The following is a 17,301-nucleotide window of genomic DNA, read 5'->3' as shown; positions in this document are numbered from 1 at the left end:
TTGCAATCCTATATCCACTAATCTGGAAGTACATGTCACTAAATTTCATGGCACTTACTTCTAAACAGACCTGTATAGGATTCCATTGTTAAGTAGAGTAACAAACATCTGACTTAACAAACAACTCATAGAATGGGGATGAGATAACAAGAAGTGAGAGAAATCTACTCCCAGGAAAGGAAATTCACTCCTGAAACAGTTATTGGGGGAAAGGGGGTCTCAATTGAAACTTTATTACCAATCTTCGTTTCCATAACAAGCCATATTTTTCAAACTCCAATTCTCACAGGGACAGAAAGTGAGATGAAATCTTCTGAACAATGCCAGAGACAGCAAAACAAACACCACAAGGGTGTTAACCCTTCCCTATGCTATCGAGACCACACACACACACACATATAAATATATATAGCCCGAAAAATCCTACAACAACCCATCTGAAGTTACTGTTAAAAATGTACCTGTTCTGACATACAAACAAGTTTAACTTAAGAACAAACATACAGAACCTATCTTGTTTGTAACTTGGGGACTGCCTGTATTGCATTTCCTCTTTTGCACCAGATGGCTAATTTATCCAAAGATAGCTGCTCTGACAAGTCATACTTGCAGAAAATGACATGCTTCTCAATATGCGTTGGGGATGGGAATGTTTTAGGATACGAACACGACTGAACACTGTAGGGGCTTGCCTCTTGAAAAATATCCATATAGTTGACCACTGTGAAGACACTAAGGAGTCACTAAACCAGGCCCATGAGAAATATAATAAGATGCACCATTACAGAACGGAAGGCACAATGAATATGTAACTATGAAATTCAACAACTATCTACTTTCAAGGACATTGTAACCATGTTCATTCAGAATATTTTTCAGAAAGGTTTGAAGACCAAGAAATACAGAAGCTTCATCATACATAATGTGTTTGTGCCTTGACCTCATAGTGATGGTGGTGGAAAAGTGATTTTTCACCTTCGTATGGAGGTTTTTGATGTTAGAACCATCTGTTTTTGGAAAGAGGCAAGAGAACTCATGAAACCCTTCCATGTGATATCAAAGCTACATGTACGTTGAGAGAAGTCCACTGTTTATAACTGGGAAGATGCACATTATAATGATATTGAGGACTTGCCAACTACGGGCATCCCACTGAATATCCACGAACACAAACTGGCCTGAATTCTGTTTCTAGTCCTAAATAGAGTAGATCCATTTACTCGCCAGGATTTACCAGCATGCTGACTCAAATCTGAGTGAATTGGTTGAGGTTAACAAACCAGATTCCAGTCACTGTGTATGTACAACCCAGGGGGGGGGGGGATCACAACTGAGAACCAAGTAGCCCATGTTGAAGGGGAGGAATGTTATGTGTTTACTTATCCATCACCAATGAAATTCCTTAGGCTGTCAGTTTGGGAATAACTATAACATGATGTCCTAGCAGCATAGGCAGTAGCAAGAGAAAACGGGAATTGATTGTCAAATGCACCACATCACTTTTTGGCGTATGCCTGAATGTCAGCTAGTTCTATTGATGAGGAAAGGCTATGCTCAGGGACAATGCAGGAATAGGGGACTCAATGCAGTTCTGCCCCAAGATTATTCCTGTGTTTCTATCTAATTGCTCTTTAATGCTGAGAACCAACTATGCTTCAGTCTGAATAAACTGGTCAGGTTAAACTTTACCCTTTGTGGCACTGTGAAAGGAGATGCATGTCTCTGGGTTCCTCCACATAATTTGGACTCTTATGTGATCAGGGTTATGTTTTTATGGCAGGGGATAGCCAGTATAACTGCTCTCTCATATGCACTGGATGTTCAGAGAGGGACAAGTGGCCACGCCACACATTCGTTTTACTGGGGCAGGGATGAGTTTAATGCCTTACTGTATCTATACTCTTTCTCCCTGCAACAGTTGGAAAAGAAGACAACCTGATTTCCATTACATTATTCCACAGGCATCTGTGCTGTTTTTGGTCACATTTCCAAGCAGCTTGATGATCTCCCAAGTAGAATCACCTTAAAGCTATCTGGCAAAGATTATAGCCTCAGACACAAAGAACTATATTAATGCCCCACAGCCTGGGTGAGTTCCAGCTGGACCAGGGAAATAGCACTAGTTTGGATCACAACTGCACCATCTGGAAATAATTTGTGTACACTCCGAAGGCCTTATAGTTCTGGGCAACAGAACAGACAATGATTGTCAGTTAAACCTTCTCATTAAAGAAAATAACCTAAAAATATTGTTAACTGTGACATGTTTTTCAATCATTTTTTTAAAAGATAGAAAGACAAGGCTGTTTTTTAAAAGAAGAGAAAATCTTGTATCATTAAAAAGTTGACTTTCTTTTTATTTAACATTAAATACAATCTTCAAACAGACATTTGTTTCACTTCCTTCAGCAAAAAGATTTGCCCCGTTGGATAAAAAAAAGAGTAACATATACAAAAAACTGTGTGAACCAGGTAGGAACTTGGATATAAGAATTCAAGTTTCGCCTTCCAAATATACATCTGAACAGCAAGAGCAAAATGAATATAATTGCAATCTGTCTCTGTTGGGTAAAGAATCTGCACTCTTCAAGCCCGCCTGGTGATCTCAATTTGTCCATTGTAGGATGGAACGAGAGAAGGCAGTACCCGTTGGAAAACTGTAAATTAGTTTGTAATTCATTCTGTCTTGGGGAAACTCTCCCTATAATCTTCCTAAAGAGACTTGCAAGGAACAGTGATGATAGTCTACTCCCATTACAGCAGGCTGAGCTGGAACTGAGTGCTGAAGGGAATTACTGGATTCCTTTACTGCAGTGGTTCTCAACCTGTGGGTCCCCAGATGTGTTGGCCTTCAACTCCCAGAAATCCTAACAGCTGGTAAATGGGCTGGGATTTCTGGGAGTTGTAGGCCAAAACACCTGGGGACCCACAGGTTGAGAGCCACTGCTTCAGTACATCGCCATGTATGTTTTGAAGTAGACTGCACAGAAAAACGCACATGCATCTAGGTATGTGCTTGTGGCAATGGGTTCCTGAGGAGATCCTGTGTGTGCATTAGCTCATTAGTGAAATGGGGATGGAAGAAAGAGATGTCAATAGCAACCTGAGCACTCCTTTCAACCATTTCTTTACCCATTGCAAGTCACCTGCAGGAAGCAAGGATAATGTTTTTTAAAATATTTTGTTGGCTTCAAATGCTTTATAGAGCTGTGCACTTCTTAAGCTATTTGGTAACTGTTTCATAGTCTGCTTCAATATGAAACTAGTTTTAGGGCTGATTTACAGACTCTACCTATCAAGGAACACTTTGCACATGTTCACTTTACTCATTGTCAATTTAGGCTCACTTTTCTCAACTGAAGAGTTCACGCTTTTGGTTGAGAATATCAAGCACTTCGTGACAAAAGATCAGCTAATGCACCTGAACTAGTTTTCTGATTTAGTACTTCTCTTTCAGTGCTTCTACGATCTCCATTGAATATCACCTCCCCTGAAAATCCAATGTTTTAAAAAAATATTGCATTTAAATTACTCAACAGAGCAGAAAGATAATATATACAAATTGTGTGCTAAGCTTTTTGTTCTTTTTGCATAGTATTACTGTGATTTTAAACTAACATTTGATATTCTTTCCACTCTTCTGATTGTTTGAAAATAAGCAGTGTATAACATGACCTTGATCAGTCACAAAGTTATGTAAATAGTAGGTCCAAACTAGATATGACATGTAGTCAAGTGTACGTCCCTAACTTGTTTTAAAGCCTAGAACAGTTGATGATAATAATTCATCCCCACCCACAGGCTACTTTCCAAAAGGGATAACCTTGTATTTCCCTACCCCATAATGGTGGGGAAAGGGGTCATGAAGAATTTTAAATCCACTGAATGAAAGGTGGCTCTTCCCACCATCAAACTGCTCCATTTGACTAAGATTTTTTTTGGGGGGGGGGGGGGCGGGGGGATATAGGCAAAGGCTTTTCACCTCTCATTTGGGCCTACCTAGTAAATTTCCACCAGCAAATGATCACAAACAGTGAATTATCACAGTGCACTAGATAGAAATATACAGCACATAAGGTTATGGGCAAGATTCTATACAGTTTAGCATAGCATAAATATAGCTAGCTTAGCTATATTGGATCCTGTATTTACTTGGCCTGTTACAGAGAGACCCTACACTATGGCGTTGAGCTCTTTTTTTTGTGCAACAGTCAATTATTTCCCCTCAAAGAATTCAAAAGTAAGAGAGAAAAGACTGCACATGTCCCTCCAGAACAGGAGTTCTCAACCTGTGGGTCCCCAGATGTTTTGGCCTACAACTCCCAGAAGTCCCAGCCAGTTTGCCAGCTGTTAGGATTTCTGCGAGTTGAAATATCTGGGGACCCACAGGTTGAGAACCACTGCTTTAGAACAACTGGCCGGAACTATTACTTTTGCTCTGGCAAATACACCAATAGGATTTCAGACAATTTCAATCCTGCTTCCATTCAACAAAAGGTAGAACTTTTATGGAGCTCAATAAATACACATAATTTTTTTAGTTTACCAGTAAATCACACTATTTGTGTTAAATCTTCTGCATACTGTGGATACTGGCAAGGTGCATTTATCTTTTCTTCCTGTGTGTTTCAACTGATACTGTTTTCCGCCATTTAAATAAGGGAAGAATCTAACCTGCTTAAATGTTTAATAATTTCTCAATGTGGAAGGTTTTTCTGAGCAATCTGGAATCATGGTGTTTCAAAACTCTCAACAGTTAAGAACTGAACAACAGAAAGAACACTTTTTGCAATTTTTGTTTAACTGGTAAGTGGTTCAGAAATCAAAGATTTGATTTAAGAGTCTGGTAAATTTACAGACATACACAGATATATATAATTATTACTCTTTACAAACATAAAATAGCATTTTATAAAAGTAAATCACTTTCTTCTCCAATATAAAATTACAGAAATCACAACTGCAACATTCCTATTTGGCAAAGGGTGTAATCCTTACACAGATGAAGATCTTCAATTCCTGTCAAGTTCCTCAATCATTAAAAATAATTGAAGTCAAGAGGAGCAACTGTATCAAAAAAAGAAAAAGAAATCCATGGATACCATGTACACCTTCCAGGCACTCAGAGCAGAGTACTAAAGGAACTGGACATAGTTTTCAGGAATGAGGCCTCTCTTCCCATTAAGAGTTCCTTCAAGCCAGCCAGGTTCTCGTGAATAATGCACTGTAGGTAATAGGAAAAACATATAACATATTCATTAATAATAGTAGTAATATTTACTTCATTTTCCCTAGTTCTGGATCTCAAGGTGGCTAACAAAAATCATCAGATACAGATAAAAGCTCACATTAAAAACTGAATTAAAAGTAATTAAGACATATCAGTTAATTGGCTATTGTGTAACTTTGCGACTTGGGGCAGTACTCAAAGATTAAGGTTCAGTCTATGGATAGCCTTTAACACTTCTTTTTCATCATGAAAAGAAACTTTTGAATCTTCCTTATTTTTCCAGAGCTTTTGCTTTATTAGAAACTTGTCTGAAGCCCATCAACATAAATACTATGGCAATTACATTATAAGGAGTGTATAGATGTGGTTAAGGATTTCATTTTTATTTTTTGCCTTAGGAAAAGCACTGTTCCTGAGTGAGAGAAAAGCTGTTTAATTCATTTCCTGTGAGTCAACTGTCGGCTTAAAATTCTCTCCATCCCTCCAGTGCTTTCCCATATGAAATCTGGACCCTCTCATTCCTTTTGCTTTCTGGAAGATGGAATTAAAAAAGAACACAGAGGAGTAGGCAGTGGGTCTGCAGACTATAAGAAAAGACCAAAAAATCAAGGCAAAACACATTTTGAAAGGAGCTCCTGACACCTACATAGCTTCAGTTTGATGAGCTTTCAGAAAAAAGTATCATCTTAATTTTTTGGAACTATGATGCTCTCTTTTCTCCTCCCATCAACTGATTTAATGAATGATAGCCACCAAACAAGCATTTTAAGAGATGGTTTAGTATTGGTAGGAAAACTGAGCATGTGAAACTTGGAGAAATTGCTCAGGTAGAAGAAAGATGACAAATTTGCACACATAGATCTTAGAAATTAATACCAGGTGGAGGGTATTTTTCCAAGACTTGTATGTGGTTCATAATTACTCTTCGAGATATACAAACACTGTCTGACTCCAGCAAATCCTACTTAACCCCACTTTCTGCTACTTAAAGTTCATCATGAATTAGCCACACATTTTCAAGTCTTTCTTCAGGCAACAAACAAAGGAGTTTGCATTTTTAAGCACAATACTCAACTTTACTCAAATGCTGGGTTCCATGATAGTACAGAAGATTGAAATACTCTACTGCGAGCCTTAAAGAGAGAGACTCCCCTTCCTCTTCTATTTTATATTGTTACCATTACTACTGTTATTACTACCTTCACTTTAAATGGCTTAGAACCTGGCCATCTGAGAGGAGGGAGGAAAGAGGGATGGAGTCGCCTGCGGGCTGATATGGGTGGGATATAAATAATGTAAATAAATAAATAAAATCTGTGTCATTGTGATTCTTAATGTTTTTCTGAGACTATTATCATTTGCAGATGTATGTGGAAAACAGCTTTCTCCTGTGTTGGTCCCAAATGTAAACAGAATTTCCATCAGAGTCATGATCACTTCTCATTGCTTACAAAAAAGGTGTGACCCATCTCTTCTTACCAGGCTTTTTTAAAACGCTTTGATATTTACGGAGCATTGTGATGATTTTAGTAGTTTTCTCATTTGTTTTCCATGGTATATGTTCCCAAGGTAGTTTTGAGTACTATTAGATATATATGCACAAATATAAGGATAGAATCTACTCACTCAGAACAAAGTATGTGAAACATGCAGAAACTGAAAAATAAGAATTTAGTTTTCAGTGCTGTGTTAACATTGCCTGCACACTGCTGGAAGTGAATAATAAGCAAGCACTAGGGCATTATGGGAGACTCCAAGATGAATTAGTTCTTCTTTTACATCAGGCATGGGCAAACTTTCTAACTTGGGGGCCATAGGCTAGCACTTGCTGCTGGGGGGACTGGCTGCCAGTGATGGATGGATGGTTGGAAGGGAAGGAAGGAAGGATGAAAGGGAGGAAAGGAAGGATGGAAGGAGAAAGAGAGAGAGAGAGGAGGGAGAAAAGAGGGATGGAAGAAGGGAAGGGAAGGAGAAAGGAAATACAAAAAGGAAGGAAGGAAGGAGAAAGGGAGACATGGAGCGGAGGAAGGAAGAATGAAAGGGTGGGAAGGATGCAAGAAGAAAGAGGGAAGGGAAGGAGGAAGGAAAGAGAGAAGGAAGGAAGGACGAAAAGGTGGAAGGGAAGGAGAAAAAGAGAAGTAAGGAGGAACGAAAGAGAGAAGGATAGGATGGTGAGAGAGAGGAGGGCCCGAGAAAAGAGCCCAAGGGGCCGCATTCGGTCCCTGGGCCTGGGTTTCCCTATACCTGGTTTACATGGACACTAGGGTAGAGTGGGTAGAAGGCACAGAAATGCTTGAATAGAACTGAAGGAAACAGGGCCTTGGATTTATAGGAGTTTACAGCTTCTCCCAAAGAGATTTGGAGCAGACTCGCACAATTTAAGTTATTAAGAAACATATAAACATAATATTTCCACAGCAAACACTGTGGAAAGTGGGTATTAAAGTGTGGGTATTTGGTAGAAAGACAGTGAAGCAATTATCTCTCTCCTTGAAGATAGACTATAACTAAAAATATGAAAATAACACTATAACAAGTTACCCAGAAGCTTAAAGAAAAATCATGGTTCTGTGTTTTGTAGCTCTTCACTTTCAAGTGCAAGTGCCAGGCAACTAAAGAGCAGTGCTGCTTATGCATATATTTTATGAGGGAAAAAAAATCAAGATGACAGATACGTACATTAATGCACACAGCTTCAAACTCAAAATGGATCTCTACAATGATGTCAAAAATTGAAAATGCATCTCATAATAATGGAAGGGTTTGATTAAACTCTGCCAAAAAGGAACACATAGAAAAATACCCTTCTCAATTGAAAACTTTAAACTACTGTTAATAATTAGCATGCCATTTATCCTTTTGTCATTTTCACTTCATGATTATAGGGTATGAGCACATTTCAAATGGAATGCTCTAACATCACCACAAATGGTCTCCAAAATGTTTCTTCACAGCAGCCATGACTCTACCACACAGAGAAAGAGGAAGAGAGGGAGGGGGGTGTATTCATTACATGAACTTCAATTTCTCTATGTCAGTCGAAATATAAAAGTTAGCCTAATTACTATCATATTTTAAGGCTTAAAATAGAGATGACCCAGCCCAATTCGGACGGAGAAGTTTTGATAAAGCTATACCAGACCATCTTTTATATATATTTTTTCCATCTTTTATATTAATTATTTACACTCACTACCGATATGCACTGTATTTCTTCAACTCTAAGATACCATTGATTATAAGACCACCAACAGAAAAAAAGCTTTATTTATATATTTAAAAAGTGCCTGCAGTTCTAAAACACACCCCACTTTTAGAGATGTTTATATGGGGGAAAAGTGTGTGTAATAATCGAAGAAACATAGTAGGAGCATCACTACACATGCTCTACACGGCCCTGGTGACATAGCGGGTTAAACCGCTGAACTTACTGACTGAAAGGTCAGCGGTTCAAATCCGAGAGGCGGGGTGAGCTCCTAATGTTGGCCTCAGCTTCTGCCAACCTAGCAGTTCAACAACATGCAAATATGAGTAGATCAACAGGCACTGCTTCTGTGGGAAGGTAATGGTGCTCCATGCAGTCATGCTGGCCACATGACCTTGGAGGTTCTACGGACAATGCCAGCTCTTCAGCTTAGAAATGGAGATGAGCACCACCCCCCAGAGTTGGGCACGAATAGACTTAATGTCAGGGGAAACCTTTACCTTTACCTATCACTACACATGGCACATTGCAGTCAAAGTAGAAATCAAGTGCTGTACACAAGAAGCTAACACTCAAAGTAAGGGGCAGCAACCAAGAAGAAAGTACTAAGGGACAATGATATATTCAATTTATTATTATATACTTAGGTGAAGCCTCAGTAAGAGAAGAGAATGCAAGCAAACACTGTTACTGGAGGTTTCACTTCAGATATCTGAGGAGCACCCACCTACATTATCAATCTCTAGATCACCATTTTGGTTCAGTTCAGAGCCAGTCTGTCTCATGGAAGTTTTCAACTTTTGCATACTTTAACTTGGCATAAAGGCTATTGTTAACCCTGACTAGAGTGAAGCCGTTAAATAGATCAGGTAAAATACTGTAGCAGTTGCAACAACAATAACAAATTTTATTCTGCTGGATATTATTATTATTATTATTATTATTATTATTATTATTATTATTAAACTTTATTTGTACCCCGCTAGCATCTCCCGAAAGACTCGATGCGGCTTACAAAGGCCAAGGCCTCAACACACAACATAACAATACAAAACCTAAGGCAAATTAAAAACAATTAAAGCAATATAAACAACAAGCAATAAACAATACACTAAGACACAATAAAACTGGGCCGGGCCACAGTAATGGGTATAGGATTAAAATTGCTGATGTGACAGGTGGTATATAAGGCATTATAGGGCAAGTGCAGTGTGCGGTGTGCAGCAATCTTAGTTCTAGTAAAGTGCTTATGGGACTTGGTATTGGAGATTTCCTAATCTGGGATGGCACATCGGAACAGCCAGGTCTTCAAGTTCTTTCTGAAGACTGCCAATGTAGGGCCCTGTCTAAGATCTTTGGGGAGGGTGTTCCAGAGTCGGGGAGCCACCACGGAAAAGGCCCTGTCTCGTGTCCCCACCAAACGCGCTTGTGACACAGGTGGGATCACGAGCAGGGCCTCTCCAGATGACCGAAGTGAACGCGTGGGTTCGTAGATGGAGATGCGGTCACGCAGGTAGGATGGTCCCAAACCGTTCAGGGCTTTGTAGGTAAGCACCTGCACCTTAAATTGGGCTCGGAAAATAAACGGCAGCCAGTGGAGCTCCTTGAACAGGAGGGTTGACCTCTCTCTGTAAGGGGCCCCAGTTAACATCCTGGCTGCTGCTCGTTGGACCAGTTGGAACTTCCGAGCCATTTTCAAGGGCAGCCCCACGTAGATATACCTATGTAGTAGCAACTTGCCTTAAAAGAAATGATTCAGTGGGTCTAAATTAACTTGAATTAGCTAACAGGGTTCCAGCACTTGAAATATTTTTCTGACTTTTTTTACAGCATTTTATGCCTACCTATTTTTCTTGTGATCTTGATTTTTCAAATCAACTTATTATTACCAGACTTTGTTGGTTCCTGTATTTTCACTATTTAAAATGTATTATTACTGAATCATATCTTTTTTTCTCTTTTGTTCCCAATCCTGGAAAGAAACTGTGAATATCAGATTGAACAATCCAAATCTGTTGCTAACCTCATCAGGCCTTTCAAATTCCTAAGTTACATGTTTAGAAATCTCACTTGGATATATTCAAATGCAAATCTCATCCTATATACATAGGCCTAACTGTAAAAGTGCATGCAGTATATGCACTACAGGAACAATATATGCTCTACAAATCTAGAAAACCTGTGGAGAGAACCTCTTGGCAAAAGCGAAACCTCCATCTTCTCACCTAGGCAAATACAAACAATCTTGGAGGCAAGAAAGATATGTATCTCTTTACTATGAAGTTTCCATCAGCAAGTTTTGTCCTTGGGATAAAACGCTTCGAAAAACCACTTAATTAGCCACTGAAGGAAAGTGTAATGACTGGACCTACTGTTGTTCTTCCTCTTCTGTAGAATCATGCTAAACCAAGAACTCTGAGATCCAATCAACAGACTTTGGATCTACTTCAGTATCCCAAAGTATTCTGTATTTACTTTGCCACCACAACTCAAGTCATCTATGGCATATTTCTCCTTACTAGAAAAAGTAAGTTTAAATACCTTAGTTTTAAGGAAAATACTGGTATCTTAAATTTGGGGGGCCATGACGATGCAGTGGGTTAAACTGCTGAACTTGCTGATCAGAAGATTGGTGGTTTGAATCCGTGGGATGGGATGAGCTCCCATTGTTAGCGCCAGCTTCTGCCAATCTAGCAGTTCGAAAACATGCAAATGTGAGCAGATCAATAGGTACCGCTTCTGCAGGAAGGTAATGGTGCTCCATGCAGTTATGCCAACCACATGACCTTGGAGGCATCCATGGACAACGCCAGCTCTTCGGCTTAGAAATGGAGATGAGAACAACCCCCAGAGTCGGACACGACTAGACTTAATGTCAAGGGGAAACCTTTACCTATCTTAAATTTCCCTGTCAAAGAAAAATAGGAGGATAAAGACATAAGAGAGGAAAGGGATAGTAAGGAACGGAAAAGAAAAAGAAGAATGACACAAAATCTTCCTTAACGGAAAAGGCACCTCATGTCAGACCTAATTTAACAGTTATTTTAATAGTTGATACTAACAGTATGTCAATTTGATTGATGCATTGTCACTTGGATAGTTAAAGTTATTGGTAGAGCAGGAGAAATGATGTATTATTATCTTAATTCTTCATTTGAGAATTATTAAAGTGTAGGGGAATTTAAACTAAGTGATGAATTTGAATTGATTCCATGGTGTCTGAAGGCAGTCTAAGTGCATAAAGGAGGGAGACAATGAGAAAAGGGGTAACAACAAAGATGCAACTTTTTTTGGAGGACAGTCAAAGGACAATTGAGAATTGATCGTTTCGTGGATTTATAAAAAAAGGAACTTGACTAATTATTATCCCTGATAACATGTTTGAAATTAGCAAGACCAATGTGTTAGTCACAGCTGTAATCACCTCTTTCCCAAAAGGTAGTCAACTTTGGCCAGAAACAAGAGAAGAAGAGGTAGCTTTAATAATAAAAAATACTGGAAAACATATATGTTTACTAAATTTACTTGAGTAAATTGTTAGACTGAAATTGTTAAACATGAAGAACAAGTTCTTGTTTGTACAGAAGAAAGTACAGGGGGAATTTCCAAGCGTTCAGTGGATGATTGTTTTTATCTTGAAAAACAGCCTATGTTTCAATCAGTATGTATTGTTATGGCTTTTTTTCGGAACTATATAAAAAGAAATATCAATATAAGTTTGAAAACTCAAGGACAAAATTGGTCATTGGCTACTATAATGATCAAAAATGTTTTTGAGAAACTGATCTTAAACAAACAATGGCCAGATATTAAAAGGGCGGGTTTTCTTTTACGAAGTGAACCTGGTATAAAGGCTAAATGACTTTTTACCATATGGAAAAAAGCAAAAGGTCTAAACCAGAATTAATGCTTATTTCAGCACTTAATTTCTAGCTCTCCAGTTTTTGACACCATTCACTATCTGATTTTTATTCAACTGAAGATATAGGAGGGACATCCTATATTTAGAGCATGTGTTCTACAATGAAAAGAAATTTTAGGAAACTCAGTAAGTTGAAACAGTAAAACAAGTCAATACAATGTTACAAGGAAAGGAACTAAAAGATCAAGCACTACTATCTTTAGTGCGGCCCATTTTGTTTATTCTTTACTAGAAGTGGGTGCAGTATTTGTTCCATTTGTTTCATTTAGGTATTCGTTTCATACCATCCATTTGGATGGCATGAAACAAAAGAACAGTTTTTTGGATGAAACAAAAGAGAAAGTTGCACGGTGTCCATTTCTTTGTTTCGTTTTCAGGCTGCATGCTTTTCTTCATGCAATCCAGGGAGTTCTTCCACATGCATCAGAGGAGGAGGAGGAGGTGTCTGGGCCAATCAGAGCCCAAGAAAACAGTGACGTTACCAGGCTATAGGTCTCCTCTGCAGATCCAGAGGAAAACATCTCAAAATCAGTGGTATCTTAAGCCCTGCCTTTAACCTCGGGGCTCCCCTTCCCCTCAGTTTTAGGAAGGCCACCCATGTTGCCCAATGGTCTGAAAATTTTTGTTCATCCAGACGAAAGAATGAATCCACTCATTCCGAAAGGCCCCGTTTTCGGAAGCAGCACTCAAAAACGAGAATGGGGCCATACAAATTAAACAAACAGAAACGGATGGCAATTCTATACAAATGCACAAGACTATTTGTTACTGTATTCTAAAAAAATGATGCTGTGGAGAAGTAGGAGGGAGAAAAGCATCAACACTTTCTAAATGTGGCTTTAGTAATGTGGGAAGAACACGGGGTCGGTGGTTCCTATTCAACCAAGATATCATTTCAATCGTTTATAGCAGGAAAAAGTTTACTGTATCTCTTCACTTCCTTTTGAGAAACAAGCACAAGATGTGACAAGTCTGGAAATGTTCTACTAAATTCCTGTGTCGTGAACTATGTGCTTCAATATTCTCATACATAGATCTGACTAGAAGAGTTCTTCACAGACATGTTAAGAGATCCCACCCTTAAACTAAATTAAACCTGCTTGTAAGGGAAGGCTTTGAAGAAACTAAACATTTATTTAATTCCTCTTTTATCACACTCGGCTCTGACACAATCTGCCTGTAAGGTAGATTTTGACAAGAAACGTCTACGTGAAGCATGTTTCCGTAATGGTAAATATATAGGCCAGGTGTACAGAAAGAAGGGGAGAACAGAAGGGGAAATGAGATGACGAGAGGCTCAAACTTCTTCATCTGCTGCAACAAAAATAATAAAATCTGGGCCAGATTTCCCAACTAAATGTGTCTTTGCACATTTGAGCAACAAGCCTGATGAATATTTTTGCTTTTAAACATGCCTTTTCCTCTTCTTTCCATCTAGAAAAATAGGGGTTTTTAAAGGGTTATTTTCCTGTCTCCGCTTGTTTAAAACAATGAGAAAAACAATTTCCTAAGGAGGTGATTGAGCTCAGAAGAAATAAATCCAAAATATATTTTGGGGATGAGATACTGATGTCAGTAGACAGCACTATAGAAGGAAAAAGAAGCCACTTTTTAAAAAACTATTTTCCCCTTCAAGTTGCTTCTAACACCACAATTTTATTAAGTCCTCCATAAATCTAAAGTTTTCTCTCATAACATGTAGAGAAACCAGGTCTGCAACTGGTCATCTTTTCTGGCTGTTCTATTTATCTGGATCCATGCTGATTACTGCTCCACTCCTAAGGGCAGCATCAACCAGAAGTCAGATTCCCAGCAGATAGGGCAAGGTATGGCTCAAAGAATATCCTTGGAAATGAACATAATACTTCATCGGCCTACCACATATTCCTATCACACTGAGGGATTCCACTTAAGAAGGCTATATTAAATGTTACAGAGGATTTAGACTTGCCACCCAAAAGAACTGCACTTTGTTTTAATTCTTTATCCTGGGTTAGGTACTGGAAACAAAAATACAGAACACAGTGGTCTAATGGGACTTTCTCTGATCCCAGAAGAAGCAGTCAACAAACTGGGCAAGGATAGAAAATCTGCAGCAAACTTATAGAATGCCACTAGAAGGGGATAAGAAAATATATATATGTGTGTGTATAATTTCAAAGAATTCACATACTGTTTTATATTTGCATGTGACAAACAATTCACAACTAAAATGTATAGCATGACTCCCTTATACACAGATTCAGTATTCAGTTTCACTTATCCACACTCCCAAAATATCCCCCCCCCCCCCGCCCCAGAAATGTGCATAGGAAGACCAGCTACAGATGTGGCTGAGCCCACATAATCAGGGTTAATATGGAGCCAACAACAGGGGAAATGCAACCCAAAATAAGGAAAGAAGTGGTCCAGGAATACCTGGCAACTCTAAATGAATTCAAGTCTCCAGAGCCAGATGAACTACAGCCAAGAGTATTGAAGGGACTAGCAGAAATAATTTCAGAGTCACTTGCAATAATCTTTGAGAATTCTTGGAGAACAAAGAAGTCCCAGCAGACTGGAGGAGGCAAATGTTGTACCTATCTTCAAGAAGGGAAAAAGGAGGACCCAAACAATTACCGTCCAGTCAGCCTGACACTGTCCCCGGTGGCGCAGTGGGTTAAACACCTGTGCCGGCAGGATTGAAGACTGACAGGTCACAGGTTCGAATCCGGGGAGAGGCGGATGAGCTCCCTCTATCAACTCCAGCTCCTCATGCGGAGGACATGAGAGAAGCCTCCAACAAGGATGATAAAAGCATCAAATCATCCGGGCGTTCCCTGGGCAACGTCTTTGCAGACGGCCAATTCTCTCACAACAGAAGCGACTTGCAGTTTCTCAAGTCGCTCCTGACACAACAACAACAAAAAAAGTCTGACATCAATATCAGGAAAGTTTCTGGAGCAGATCATTAAGGCGGCAGTCTGCAATCACTTAGAAAGGAATGCTGTGATTAGTTAAAGTCAACATGGATTTCTCAAAAACAAGTCATACCAGACCAATCTTATCTCTTTTTTTGATAAGAGTTACAAGCTTGGTAGATGCAGGGAATGCTATGGTTGCAGCATATCTTGATTTCAGCAGTACAAAGTCCCCCACGACCTTCTTGAAAGCAAACAAGTCAAATGTGGACTAAGCAATACTACTATTAGGTGGATATGTAATTGGTTAAGTGACCGAATCCAAAGGGTGTTCACCAATGGTTCCTCTTCAACCTGGAAACAAGTGACTATTGAAGGGATCGGTCCTGGGCCCAGTACTGTTCAACATTTTTATTAATGACTTGGATGAAGATTTAGAGGGCGTGTTTATCAAGTTTGCAGATGACACGAAATTAGGAGGGATAGCTAATACTCCAGAGGACAGGATCAGAATTCAAAATGACCTTAAAGGATTAGAGAGCTGGGCCAAAACTAAGAAAATGAATTTCAACAAGGACAAATGTAAAATACTACACTTAGGTAGAAAAAATGAAATGCAAAGATATAAAATGGGTGATGTCTGGCTCGACAGATCTTGGAGTCTTCATAGACAATATGTTGAACATGAGCCAATAGTATGATGCAGTAACTAAAAAGCCAATAGTGTCTAGATCAAGGAACATAATGGTGCCTTTGTCACCTGGAATACTGTGTCCAATTCTGGGCACCACAGTTCACAAGCTGTAAGGTGTTCAGAGGAGCACCTTACAGCTCCATATGAGGAGCTCTTAAATAACTGAGTATGTTTAGCCTGCAGAAGAGAGGGTTGGTCTCCAGTCATGTATAAATGTTATAGGGTGTCATAAGGAAGAGGGAGCAGTTGTTTCTACTGCCCTTGAAACTAGGATTAGGGGCAATGGGATCAAATTAAAGGAGACTCCATCATGAGGAATTTCCTTACCATATAAGCTGTTCCACAGTGGAACTCTCTGCCCTGGAGTGTGATGAAAGCTCTTTCATTGGAAACTTTTAAACAGAAGCTGGATGGCCATCTGTCAGGGATACCCCGATTGTGCTTTTTCTGCATAGCAGGGGGTTGGACTAGATGGCCCAGGTGGTCTCTATTATTCTATGGTTCTATGAAAAGCAAGTCAAAGAAAGGAACAGATGTCCAATCAATAACATTAGGCACACAAGCACCACTGACTACTACGGACCACCCAAAGGTACACGGGCAAGGTTGGACCTTTTATGATGAGACAATGGATCATCCAAAGGAACTTCAGCAGACTTTTAATTCTTCTTATGAACCAAAGCATCATTAGAAGACTTATTTTGCTTTTTGGAAGCAGCAGAGAATTCAGAGAGAATGTGCACAGACTGGTGCAGTGCCAATGACTTTGAATGGAGCTGGGCTGAATTCAAAGTTGATGGTGCCAAGGTTTCCTGATGAGAGGAGATTTTGTCGCTACCAGCAAAATTTATTCATACAGTATATGCTGTAGCCAGTGATATCAAAGTGCATGAAGTAATACCCATAGAGGTCATCAAAAGATGTCTGTTTTGGGTGGCAAGATCAATGATGTTGATGACTGTACCCTAGAGAAGGGCTTTAAGAGTTGACACTCTGTTCTGAGCACATTGGTGGGAAAAGGTTCTACACTGTAAGCACTTATCCACAATGTTGGCTTCCCACAAGCAGAGCACACACTTAGAATGACTGTCTGCTTGTGGGATCTTCTTTCCACAGGAGACACTCTATGCAAAGTATGCTGTAGATACCATAAGCTGGAGAAGAATAAAAAAAACAATGCACAAAGTTCCCTATGATGTGGCTACAATCATAAATGAAAGAGAACTAAGAAGGTTTCAGAGGAAACCATACTGAAAAAGCGTGTGTGTGTGTGTGTGGGGGGGGGGGGGGGGTTGGGGGGTGCTTCAGCTGAAGAGAACGAACACGATTTTTTCCCGAAGATAGTGTGCA

General features: G+C 39.4%; 1 protein-coding gene across 1 annotated transcript in view; it reads right to left on the bottom strand.

Moving 5' to 3' along the window:
• Positions 1-2,328: 2,328 nt before the first annotated feature.
• The window catches only part of ARHGAP10 (Rho GTPase activating protein 10), a 127,650-nt gene continuing 112,677 nt past the window's right edge, over positions 2,329-17,301 (bottom strand). The window contains exon 23 of the mRNA XM_060778866.2: positions 2,329-5,224. Within this exon, the coding sequence (XP_060634849.2) occupies positions 5,136-5,224 (89 nt within the window). The 3' untranslated portion in view covers positions 2,329-5,135. The remainder of the gene's footprint in view (positions 5,225-17,301) is intronic.

This window comes from Anolis sagrei, chromosome 5 (assembly GCF_037176765.1).
Source record: "Anolis sagrei isolate rAnoSag1 chromosome 5, rAnoSag1.mat, whole genome shotgun sequence".
NCBI classification, from domain to species: domain Eukaryota; kingdom Metazoa; phylum Chordata; class Lepidosauria; order Squamata; family Dactyloidae; genus Anolis; species Anolis sagrei.
This window is presented reverse-complemented; position numbering and strand designations above follow the sequence as displayed.